The sequence below is a fragment of the Lethenteron reissneri genome, chromosome 55 (genome assembly GCF_015708825.2).
Source record: "Lethenteron reissneri isolate LAM-NWPU_2019-01 chromosome 55, ASM1570882v1, whole genome shotgun sequence".
Taxonomy (NCBI): domain Eukaryota; kingdom Metazoa; phylum Chordata; class Hyperoartia; order Petromyzontiformes; family Petromyzontidae; genus Lethenteron; species Lethenteron reissneri.
In genome coordinates, this window is record NC_083833.1 from 10,176,378 (window position 1) to 10,189,546 (window position 13,169).

Sequence of the window (13,169 nt, forward strand, 5' to 3'; positions counted from 1 at the left end):
AGCCTCCACTTTTCTTGTCGCTGTATTTCACATCTGTAACGTCGTGTGTTTGTCGCTGTATTTCACATCTGTAACGTCGTGTGTTGGTGCTCTGCTGCTGTCCTTCCGAGGATGAATGAACATTTGCTGAAAAGTTCTTCTTCGATTGGAGTTCACTCAAATCTGCCACACGACGAGAAAGGCGCAGGCCCCAAGCGTCAAACAGCAACAACAACAACAACCGCCATTCGCCACTAAGTGGCGGTGACGTCACCACGATGCTTGTGCCAGGCCATGTGCACCTTGAGGCCACGTGAAGTGTCGAACGTCCGCTGGCAGGAGGTAACGGGGCAGACCCAGCAGGTGCCACGGGTCGACTGACTGAGATGACCGAGATGACTGGCTGATGCACCACCTGTGCCCCCTACTGTGCCAACTTGCTGTGCTTTAGCCACCCGGCGCTCCGTTCGTTGTTGTGAGCGTCGCTCCTCCGCCCTCCGTTGTTGTTGGAGGGCGACTGCCTCCAACTGCCCAGTAGCAGCGTCCTTCACGAGCCTCCTCCACAGAGGCCGATCTTGACACCGCTGGTACTGATCATCGGCAAGCCCACAGCAGCAACGGAGGGACGTGCAAAACGCACGTGGCTTCTGCGCATTCATCAAAAACCACCAGCGGTTCCTGAACAACTGCATTGCGATCCTCTCGTCTTAGGTCACTCTCATAAACTGCAGCTCATCGCGGACGGGCCTGCCGCGAGCCTTCGTAGCATCGCAGTCCTCGACGCTCACAGCGCGCACGCCGTCCATCGCTTGCACAGGAGCAGCTTCACGATGGAACAAACGGCATCGACGTCGCGGCGCCAACGACTCGGGAAGACATCCAGCGGAGCGCCAACCCAGCGGGCAGCAGCTACCTGCGGTGCGGAAGCTCCACGGCTCTCCGCAGGGGAGGGCGCCGTCAGAGAGCGCTCGTGAAGATGACACGGCACGCGTACACGAGCGAACGCTATTTGTACAAATACGAAAAAATCCCAAAATCCTGCCTACTCGTGGAAATTTCGTACGATCTCAATTTTGCCGCCGTTACGAATTAATGCGGTGACGTAGGAGCAACGTGGTCTATGTCACTTCCACGCTTTTCTCAACAAGAGTGATGTCACATGACATGGGGTGAAATAACCCAAAAATCCACAACCCCCCCTCTCTAAGTAATACAAAATTTGCCCTGAAACTATGATGATCCGAACTAATGCAATGGTGCCAAGGCTCCGAGCGAATTCGGATTGATCTGAATTATTATTATCAAATTATCATATTTGCTGCTTAAAGCGTTCATGTGTACATTGGCAGGGAACTGAAATCAGAGCCGCGGCTGGGAGCGGCTTAATTAAAAAACCAAACACAGCCACGTCGACGCAGGCAACGCGAACCCGCACACGTGCAAGACGAAGATTCTTGGCGTGGCGGGGGGTGGGGGGCAGGGCCAGGTGCGAATTGTGACAGCCAGAAACAATCCGGGTCAGAGTCCGGGGCCTGCTGCCTCGCGCAGCAAGGCGCTGATGAAAGCACGGAAACTCCGAAACGTTTTCTTGAATCGTAAACATAACTTACAGTCTTGATTTAAAGCTTTCGTGACTGCAGGGATTCATATTCTTGGTTCTTTCGGTAAAGTCACGTAGAAGGGAAATAATAAAATAATATTAATATAAAACAAAAAAAATTCTCACGACGTTTCGACTGCAACACAAGCAATCACGTCGTGGGAATTTTTATTGTTTGATATTTTTATTATTTTATTATTTCCCTTCTTCGTGACTTTACCGAAAGAACCAAGAATATAACTTAGTCCTTTTTCAATCCGCTGCTGCGTGAAATCCTCCCCACGCCCCGTCAGTCGTGGTGATTGTTTCTGACCATACTTCCCCACGCCGGTCAGTGCGGCTCAGCGAAGGGTGCGGGAGCCCCACAACCAGATCAACTGTCGCTCGCCACTCGCGTCGAGCTGTGGCCGAGAACACAATTCGGGTCGCCGGATTCACAATGCAGAGCGCCGCGCCCGGCCCTTCGCGTCCAAGCGTACGAGGCCCGAGAGAGCCGGAGCTGGGCCCCGGGGTCGTCTGAGGCCCCCCCCCGCCCCCAAGGGTCGTGAAGGTTTGGGGGCTGCGTGGCCCCAAGCGGTGCGCGGGGCCGCGGTGGGGGAGGTCACGCCGGCCGGCGCACATAGGACGCTGCTTGGACGTTTTACTTCAATCGGCAGCAGCCAAAATATTAATAATCATGCTACTGCCAATTGTTTACCCACGAAAGGCTCAGCAAGTCTAAAGAGAGAAGACCAGACGACCCCTGCACTGGGGCGTTTGCTTCGTTTCCTTCAAGTTTTGGAATCGTGGGGAAGTCACCGGCGGAACCTGTAGAACGCCGTACGCTTACGAGAGAACGACGCTTTGCGCAGACGTTTGGAGACAGACGCCGCATCGCTGGCAATCATCAGCGTGCGACCTACTGCACACAATAAACAAGCCAACGTGTATTAATATTATTATTCGATGCGAAGAAGGTGATCATGCGGAGACGAACACCCACCGCAAATAAGATTGACTTTAAAACCCCCTCCGAGAACTTCGTGGTACCCAATGCAGCCTCGGACGCGGCGTGCGTTCAAGGCACGAGCGCGGAAAGTCACCGGCGGTGGCGAGCGTTTGCCCCACGATCGACGCCCGCACGCTCAACAAAAGCCAGGATGTGCCAACAGAGCCGTGCGCTCGCAGTGAAAGCCCCGGCGGCGGCGGCGGCGGCGGCGAGTAAATGAAAGCCACGCTGTGCACACTCCGCTCGCTCGCTCAGCGATCCGTGCAGCCACACGCGCGCAAACAGCTTTGTGTGCGGGCGCGCCTTCCGCCTTTCACGAGCAGCAGGTGCGGGGAGACGACGCACACGGACACGCACACGGACACGCACACGGACACGCACACGGACACGCACGAGCGCCGGTGACGGGCGAGCGGACGCGTGAGCAATTTGGAAACTCTCGCTGGGAGACGCGACCGCCATCGGAGCGCACGCACCACGTACCGTCCATCTGTCTCCCTCTCTCCCTCTCACTCTCAAGTCCAGCCAGCATGGCACCACGGTCAGAACTCGTGACCCGCGGTCCTGGGTTCAAATCCCAGCCAAGGGGTCACCTCGCACCATTATCTCTATAGGAGTCATTAGATGACTACTGCTCTGTGGGAAGTCTGGAGCAGCTGGCCTCGGCCATGAGAACGTGGAATTTTAACCACTGGCTGCAGAGACATTTCTGCTGCAGGGGCCAGCCTCTTGGCACGGCAGGGCAACCGCGGGGTGAGCGATCCGTCACCGATCTCGGTGCGGGCAACGCCAAACGGAAGTTCACCGTGCCTCGTCCGGCCTACCGGGAAATAAATAATCGCCAGCAACGCTTAAAATAGTTCGGAATGAAAGTGCTCTTGAAAAGGAGGGGGGGGGGGACCAAGCTGCTGGTGGAGAACACGGAACGCGGTGTGGGGTGCGGTACGGTCACAAGCGGCAGCGTTCCCCTGCCGCTATTCAGTCCCATCTAGAAGCATTTTTGTTTACTTTGGCCTTTAATTGACTTGACCTTGAGTCTGGGTGCGCTCTTTGTCTTGCGAGGGCCAAAATATATATTTGTTTTCCTTTGGATGGTCTTGCTGTCGTCTTGTACAGCAGTGCGAGATGCAGTTTTGCCTGAAGGACACTCGATTAAAATTAATTAAGCGGGAGCCCATTCGACAGCTGCTGTCGGGCAATGCGGCACAGAAACTCAACAAAGCGCTTAACACACACACACACACACTCTTCTCTCAACAGCCTTGCGTAGGTTTACCAAAAGACAAAGACAAAGATCCCCCCTATAGCCTTAACAGACTGTAGGGGCAAGTGCTGTTAGCGAGCACCTATACACGAATGAGGGGGTGGGTGGCCAGCACCACGCCCGACCGCCTTTGTTTCCCCAGTGGCGATGTTTACACACCGAACCAGGTACTCATTTAATGCTGAGTCGACCTAGGGGAGGCCCAGGACCGGTTCAGATAATTGTCACTGATGTTAGCCGTGAGCGGGAACCGAACCCGGGTCGCCAGGTTCATAGTGCAGCGCGCTAACCGCTAGCATTGCACGTACAAAAGCGCTCAGCCTTATCCAGACCACCAACTCAACAGAGCTGAATGCGAGGCCATTTTATCATTGAGACCACCAGCTCAGAGAGCGGAGAAATCGGTAGGATTTCTCGTCATTTACAGATTTGAATTCTTTATTTTCGTTCGGCGTGTGCTAAGGGCGTCCCTACAACGTACAGTTGTGAGGCTTCTCCGTAAATGGGGCTCTCAGAGACACTTGGCAGCACAGAGCAATGATGACTGTACCGCCCTGATGAGTCCCTATGAGGATGAAACCATCCTCCTGCTGCGTCGGCCTCACTGCTGTTCGATGGGTTGGCAACGTACAACAGGCGCTTGGCCTGGAATGTTGCGTTCATTGACACTGGGAATGTTGGCAAGGTCGATCGATGATTTTATAAAGCGTGGTTTACTTTTCTTGAGCAAATGATCGACTCCAGTGTGTTGCTCATGAAGTGAAACACATCCATCCTCATCATTAGACCTCCTTTGCCAGTACCAAAATATAATAATAGGGTTTTCCCCTTTTTTTGGAACACATCCGTAACCCGGCGCTTTGGAGACGGGCTCTTTAGAACTCCCAACTGGTCGTGGCTGCGAGGCTGCCAGGTTGTAGCAGCACAGAAAGTGGGTTCCCGAATTGTCTACGCGGCTGTTTGAGCAGTAACGGTCCCCCCGCGTGCCTGGGGGGGAGGGGGGGGTTTCGAACGAACTGCTGAGAACCGCGGTTCACCGTTTTGGTTCCGGGCACCAATGGAGATGAAACGGCGCTCGGTTTGCAGTGGTCACCGGTGATCGGACCAAAGAAAATCGACAAAGGCCGGGTTCCATATCACAAGCCCCCCATCCACCTGATTTGACCCCAACCGAGCCGTCTCCTACAAGACCCCGGACGCCGTTTGGAAAGTTCTCCGAGTGCGGCCATTTCCGCCTCATTTGCTTGTCGCTTTGTAGCCTGCGGTACGATGGCAACATTTTGCAATCACGGCAGTTATTTTAATAAAGGCGTCGGCAGTAACGTTCGAATTCTGCTGCGCAAGCGACTTTTCCATCTGCTATTTTGTTTCATTCTGTCGGCTGTCATCGGTCTACCCAAGTCCCCCTCCGTGATGGGTTCTCCACCTGGCAACAGACAGTCCGTCCATCGATTGTGCAACCTAAAAGGCATAGAATGCAGACACTCGCTGGGCGGTAGGATGGTGTTGGTGGCGGCCGTGAAAATGCTCCTACTCCACAGCAAGAAGAGCCTGGGTTCAATTCCTGACTGTGGCGGCTGTCTGTGTGGAGGTTACACGTTCTCTCTACCCCTGGTCTGCGTGGGTCTCTCCTCTAGGCGCTCCAGTGTTCTCCTCCCATCTCAACTAAAGCCACGCAATGTCATTAGTGCTGGCCTAACATCCCAATGCCTGGAAATTACTCATATTGAGATATACGCAGCAGCAGCAGCAGCAGCAGCAGCAGCAGCAGCAGCAGCAGCAGCAGCAGCAGCAGCAGCAGCAGCAGTAGCAGGAGCATGAACCCCTTACTGCGAAAAACTTGTCAGGACCCTCCAGAAAATGAGCCTTGAGACTCAGCGAGGCCTTTCCTGGGTAAACGGGCGGAATCATGAAACGGAACTAAAAATCGTGCGACTGACAAATGGTGAAGCGCCAATCTGTCGTCTCTGAGTCGCGGTGGTTCACTCACCGGGACCACCACCAGAGGCGGCACAACGTTACCGCTTCCAATCCCTCTGTGGCCGAAAACACAGAATCAAGCAAAGACAGCCGGAGACGAGCGAGCTATCAAACGCTTCACTCTCATTGGTTGCACAAACGCGTCGGCGCGCCGAGAGCTTTGCTACCGCAGGTGGTCACCGCGCTCTGTTTGGGCCCATGGACTCACAAACGCTGTTCGTCCATTGACCCACGCAGCCGACTTCACTCCAGAAGCGCGGGGGGGAGACGGGTGTGGTTCAATCTTCCGAGGCTGTTCCCCGAAAGGACTGGAAGCTCCGCTCGCCGAGGGGCATCCCAGGAGGAGGGCGGCGTTTCTTCGCCGCCTCCCCCCCCCTGACACGGCTGCAATTACGACGCAAACGCGAAATACCCGCGGCAGGCTCAGCACGGCCGCTAGTTGCTTCGTCCACCGAAAATTGCCGCCAAACCGTCACGACGATGTTAACCGCCGCGCGGCAATTAACGCCGAGATATTTTAGGCTCCTCCGAGTTCCGCCGGCGAGGAGGCTCCATGCCCCCGGACACGAGGAGCGCGATCGACGGGGTCGTGCAAAGAAGTCGGGGCAGTGGCGCTCCCCACACGAGCCGGCGGCTCCCTGCAGGGCCAGCGGAGCCAGAGTCTCCCAGAGACACCGAAAATGGGTTTCTGGGAGTCTCTGCGGGGAGTCTGGACGGGTGTCGCTGCGACCGCCCTCTCCTCCCTCCCCCCTCGTGGTCATTATCACCATCACTGCTCTTGTCAGTCTCAGCGGTCGCATTTGCCGAAACATCAATCTGGGAGTGCACTTGGCGGGCGGACTTCACGCGCCAATACCGACTGCCGCAGTTGTTTATCGCGGTTTGTTGTCACCGCTGCTCTTCGTAAATCGTAACCCCCTTCTGAAAGGCACCGAACCGAGGGCCGGGGCCCAGGGACCTCAGGCGTGACGGCTCCGAGTCGCCTCTCGCGATGTTTTCGCAACGATCATCACATGGGAGCCGAGCCGAGTCGACACTGCTCCAACACCGACCCCGGTACGGCTACATTCTCACCCTGACACCCTTCCCCCCCCTCCCTCCCTTCCCCTCCCCTCTCCCTCCCCCCCTCCCTCCCCCTGCTCCTCTCCCTCCCTCCTCCTCCCCCCCTCCCTCCCCCTCCCCCCCCTGCTCCTCTCCATCCCCCCCTCCCTCCCTCCCCCTCCCCCCCTCCCTCCCCCTCCCCCCCTCCCTCCCCCTCCCTCCTTCCTCCCCCTCCTCCCTTCCCTTCCCACCCCCTGTTCTTCCCCCTCCTCCCTTCCCTCCCGCTCCACGGCCCCTGCTACTAAACGCAGAGAAATTATTTTCCCTGCGAACGTCAAGAGCGTCGTTTGTTTGTAGGAAACGGGAACAAGGATTACTACATTCGACACTCGAAGCGCAAATGCCCAGGTCACTGGCCACCTTCGGGATGATCAAGTTCGCTTACCAACAAAGCCGCGCATTTCACAATGCACACGTCACCTATACATCTACGATAAACATTTGCATAAACAAGTAGAGAATTGTAGACCGGTTTAGACCTCATTATGACTCATCGCACGAGGTCTTTCTGCCCTCTAAATAATTGCGGTTCTAGCGCCGAGGCAGCGCTTGCTCGAGTGGATGGTGGTGGCGGCCTGCACGTTGCCCACTCTGCCTCGGTGAGGAATCGCGACCAACGCCACCGCCAACCCGCCGACCGGACATCGATGAACGGCCTCCCGAGCCAAGACTCAAGCGCTTGCTCCACTGCGGGCCCCGAGCCGGCAGTGGAAATTCCACATTACACGGCGGGGGCTGGTCTCCTCCGTAGGACGACCAACGTTCACTCTGCACAGAGCGCTGCGAATTCGCGTCGACTCTGGAGGGGCGAAGAGTCCGAGTGGATCTGTGACCGGCATTTAAACTGCAGCGGTCAAATGGCGAGTCGATCTGTCCGCTCACGGCAGCGGTCCAGCGCACGACGCGACGGGACCCGAGCTTGCCGCCTGATTCACTCCCTCCGGCCAGCCCCGGGTTACTCGGCCAGGAGACGAAATAAAATCGCCGAGACGCACCCAGCAACAGATAAACTCGCCGACTCGAACTCAACCCAACTCACACGGCTGGGAATCGCCCAGCGACACGCGTGTATCCCATCACCACGGCCGACGGCCCGACAGATACACTGCTGGAGAGCGAGAATGAGCGAGCGAGAGAAAGAATGAGCGAGCGAGAGAGCTAGTGAGCGAGAGGTGGGGGTTTACATAAAGCAAAGTTTAATAAAAAAAATTACGAAATGATGAACGAAGAAAAGTGCCGACTACACCGATCATCTTCTTGTTTCCACTGATCGTAAAAAAAAGAGAGTAGAAAACAGGGAGAACATATACATAGAGTATGGAGAGAGGTGGTAGAGAGAGGGAGGGGAGGGGGTAGAGAGGGAGGGAAGGGGTAAGAAGGAGGAGAGAAGAGCGTGACATCTTTTGTGAAATATTTCATTTAAAATGGGGGGGGGGGGGGCACATAAAGCAAGGCATTGAAAAAAAAACGAAATGATGAGCGAAGCAAAGTGCCGACTACACCGAGCATCTTCTTGTTTCCTCTGATCGTAAAAAAAAGAGAGAGTGAGCGAGAGGTGGGGGTTTACATAAAGCAAAGTTATAAAAAAAAACGAAATGATGAACGAAGCAAAGTACCGACTACACCGAGCATCTTATTGTTTCCTCTGATCGTAAGAGAGAGGGGCTAGAGAGAGGGGGGGGGGGGTAGAGAGAGGGAAGGGGTAAGAAGGAGAGCAGAGCGTGAAGTCTTTTGTGAAATATTTCATTTAAAATGGATGGGGTGGGGGGCACATAAAGCAAAGCTTTGAAAAAAAACCGAAATGATGAGCGAAGTAAAGTGCCGACTACACCGAGCATCTTCTTGTTTCCACTGATCGTAAAAAAAAGAGAGCGAGCGAGAGAGAGAGACAGAGCGACACGCAACGTACCGTTTGAGCAGCATTCCGGCCAGAACGCTGCCCAGCAGCGTGCAGAGGGCCTGCGAGAAGAACACCCAAGTAATGGCCTCCAGGGAGCTGTGGGTCTGGCATCGCAGGTCCAGCAGCGTGGGCCCCAGGAAGGAGGCGCACAGGCCGAAGGTGAAGAAGACGCTGCAGTAGGTGAGCGTGGCCTGCAGGTTCCTCGTGAAGAGCACCCATGGCTCGGGATCTCTGGCCATGTCTGCTGGGTGGTGACGGAGCCTCTGGGGCACCGGGGAGGAGGAAGCAGGTGGTGGAGACACTGGGGAGTTAGTCTGGAGGGCGATCAGACTTCATGTATTCAGTGGCCAGGATTGGGCAAAACTCTCGCCCACGTTTCGCCCAGGAAACGGGAGAGTAGCACAGACGGAGTGTTACCCGCCCCGACGTCTGTAAAAATATAAAAGAGTATAAATTTCGATTTAAAGCTTTCGTGACTTCAGGGATTCATCTTCTTGTTTTTTTCGGTAAAGTCACGTAGAATGGAAATAATACAATAATAAAAATAAAACATAATAATAATATAATAAAATAATATAATATATGACAATGTTTATTTTTTATTCTTTTATTATTTCCATTCTACGTGACTTTACCGAAAGAACCAAGAAAAAAATAAAATAGCTTTATAGCTCTACGGATTCCTCCAGGATAAACACAGACTCGGACACTAACCTCACCTTCACAACAATTGCGTATTTAAGAGTCACACTTAAGAGGCAAACAACGCGCTGTGTACCGTCGCAAATGATTCAAACGACAAAACATTTAAAACTCAACATCTCACGAACGCAGCAGAAATGTAGGAAGAGGAGTAACACGAGGTGGAAATGACGATGCCGATGCCCGATAATGGGCGAGAACAGCTGCGATATTGAAAGCGAGATCCTGCTGCTGATGCTGCTGCTACCCTATGAGCCGGTACACGTGTAGAGTTACCGCGGGGTGGTTCGCGATCCTTCTTAGTGGAGTGAACACATCGCGGATTAGAGGGAGCGTCCAGGGAGCCTGCCGCTGCCAATGAGAGTCGTGGGCCAGCGGAGTTCTTAGACCCACGTGGCGCGCGGCTCCGTGTGACCGCAGTACACCAAAGGCCGTAGCCGTGGAGTCAACATTGGGGGGGAGCAAATCTTCCAGGGGGTCTGGGGGTCCCCCCGCCCAAAAAAAAATCTAAATTTGAAAACGTATTTCCTGCCTAAAATATTTTACAAAATTCACTAACACATAGGATGGACTTTTTATTTATTTTACAATAATGTCTAATAGTGTATTGTATTACATTGCTCTGTTTTTTCTTTTTTACCTTTTCTTGTTTCATTGTATGTAATGGCAGAGATGAGGGATTAATAAAGCACAACCATAACCACGAAACAACCACGAGTACTACTGCAGTACTAACAGACAGTACTACTGCAGTACTAACAGACAGTACCACCACAGAACTGCATAGACCATCAGCATCACCCAAGGTCTATACAGCCGAGCACAACTTCAATGCGTACACGACTGCATCAACACACAGTGCTTCAAAGGCCACCAGACTACACCAACTAGAGGACTAACATCAACTGCAGGAGGAATACTACTACATATAGAGTACTGCAGCATAAACTAGCGATCAAGTGGCTGGGACCAGCACCATTGGGACTGAGAGCAGCAACTCGTGGTAGACAGAGGGTCGTGATCTCCAACTCGCTCACCACTCGTGGTAGACAGAGGGACGAGATCCCCAACTCGCTCACCACTCGTGGTAGGCAGAGGGACGAGATCCCCAACTCGCTCACCACTCGTGGTAGACAGAGGGACGAGATCCCCAACTCGCTCACCACTCGTGGTAGGCAGAGGGACGAGATCCCCAACTCGCTCACCACTCGTGGTAGACAGAGGGACGAGATCCCCAACTCGCTCACCACTCGTGGTAGGCAGAGGGACGAGATCCCCAACTCGCTCACCACTCGTGGTAGACAGAGGGACGAGATCCCCAACTCGCTCACCACTCGTGGTAGGCAGTGGGACGAGATCCCCAACTCGCTCACCACTCGTGGTAGGCAGAGGGACGAGTTCCTCAACTCGCTCACCACTCGTGGTAGACAGAGGGACGAGTTCCCCAACTCGCTCACCACTCGTGGTAGACAGAGGGACGAGATCCCCAACTCGCTCACCACTCGTGGTAGGCAGAGGGACGAGTTCCCCAACTCGCTCACCACTCGTGGTAGACAGAGGGACGAGTTCCCCAACTCGCTCACCACTCGTGGTAGACAGAGGGACGAGTTCCCCAACTCGCTCACCACTCGTGGTAGACAGAGGGACGAGTTCCCCAACTCGCTCACCACTCGAGGTAGGCAGAGGGACGAGATCCCCAACTCGCTCACCACTCGAGGTAGACAGAGGGACGAGATCCCCAACTCGCTCACCACTCGAGGTAGACAGAGGGACGAGTTCCCCAACTCGCTCACCACTCGTGGTAGACAGAGGGACGAGATCCCCAACTCGCTCACCACTCGAGGTAGACAGAGGGACGAGTTCCCCAACTCGCTCACCACTCGTGGTAGACAGAGGGACGAGTTCCCCAACTCGCTCACCACTCGTGGTAGACAGAGGCACGAGATCCCCAACTCGCTCACCACTCGAGGTAGGCAGAGGGACGAGATCCCCAACTCGCTCACCACTCGTGGTAGGCAGAGGGACGAGATCCCCAACTCGCTCACCACTCGAGGTAGGCAGAGGGACGAGATCCCCAACTCGATCACCACTCGTGGTAGGCAGAGGCACGAGATCCCCAACTCGCTCACCACTCGAGGTAGACAGAGGGACGAGATCCCCAACTCGCTCACCACTCGTGGTAGACAGAGGCAAGAGATCCCCAACTCGCTCACCACTCGAGGTAGGCAGAGGGACGAGATCCCCAACTCGCTCACCACTCGTGGTAGACAGAGGGACGAGATCCCCAACTCGCTCACCACTCGTGGTAGGCAGAGGGACGAGTTCCCCAACTCGCTCACCACTCGTGGTAGACAGAGGGACGAGACCCCAACTCGCTCACCACTCGTGGTAGACAGAGGGACGAGATCCCCAACTCGCTCACCACTCGAGGTAGGCAGAGGGACGAGATCCCCAACTCGCTCACCACTCGTGGTAGACAGAGGCACGAGACCCCAACTCGCTCACCACTCGTGGTAGGCAGAGGGACGAGATCCCCAACTCGCTCACCACTCGTGGTAGACAGAGGGACGAGACCCCAACTCGCTCACCACTCGTGGTAGACAGAGGGACGAGTTCCCCAACTCGCTCACCACTCGTGGTAGGCAGAGGGACGAGATCCCCAACTCGCTCACCACTCGTGGTAGACAGAGGGACGAGACCCCAACTCGCTCACCACTCGTGGTAGGCAGAGGGACGAGATCCCCAACTCGCTCACCACTCGTGGTAGACAGAGGGACGAGACCCCAACTCGCTCACCACTCGTGGTAGACAGAGGGACGAGTTCCCCAACTCGCTCACCACTCGTGGTAGGCAGAGGGACGAGATCCCCAACTCGCTCACCACTCGTGGTAGGCAGAGGGACGAGATCCCCAATTCGCTCACCACTCGTGGTAGACAGAGGGACGAGTTCCCCAACTCGCTCACCACTCGTGGTAGACAGAGGGACGAGTTCCCCAACTCGCTCACCACTCGTGGTAGACAGAGGGACGAGTTCCCCAACTCGCTCACCACTCGTGGTAGACAGAGGGACGAGATCCCCAACTCGCTCACCACTCGTGGTAGGCAGAGGCACGAGATCCCCAACTCGCTCACCACTCGAGGTAGACAGAGGGACGAGATCCCCAACTCGCTCACCACTCGTGGTAGACAGAGGCAAGAGATCCCCAACTCGCTCACCACTCGAGGTAGGCAGAGGGACGAGATCCCCAACTCGCTCACCACTCGTGGTAGACAGAGGGACGAGATCCCCAACTCGCTCACCACTCGTGGTAGGCAGAGGGACGAGATCCCCAACTCGCTCACCACTCGAGGTAGACAGAGGGACGAGATCCCCAACTCGCTCACCACTCGTGGTAGACAGAGGCAAGAGATCCCCAACTCGCTCACCACTCGAGGTAGGCAGAGGGACGAGATCCCCAACTCGCTCACCACTCGTGGTAGACAGAGGGACGAGATCCCCAACTCGCTCACCACTCGTGGTAGGCAGAGGGACGAGTTCCCCAACTCGCTCACCACTCGTGGTAGACAGAGGGACGAGACCCCAACTCGCTCACCACTCGTGGTAGGCAGAGGGACGAGATCCCCAACTCGCTCACCACTCGTGGTAGACAGAGCC

At 55.3% G+C, this 13,169-nt stretch overlaps 1 protein-coding gene across 1 annotated transcript in view; it reads right to left on the reverse strand.

Moving 5' to 3' along the window:
* MFSD4A (major facilitator superfamily domain containing 4A) overlaps positions 1–13,169 on the reverse strand; it is a 36,443-nt gene that overhangs the window by 21,624 nt on the left and 1,650 nt on the right. The window contains exon 2 of the mRNA XM_061574263.1: positions 8,822–9,073. Within this exon, the coding sequence (XP_061430247.1) occupies positions 8,822–9,051 (230 nt within the window). The 5' untranslated portion in view covers positions 9,052–9,073. The remainder of the gene's footprint in view (positions 1–8,821; positions 9,074–13,169) is intronic.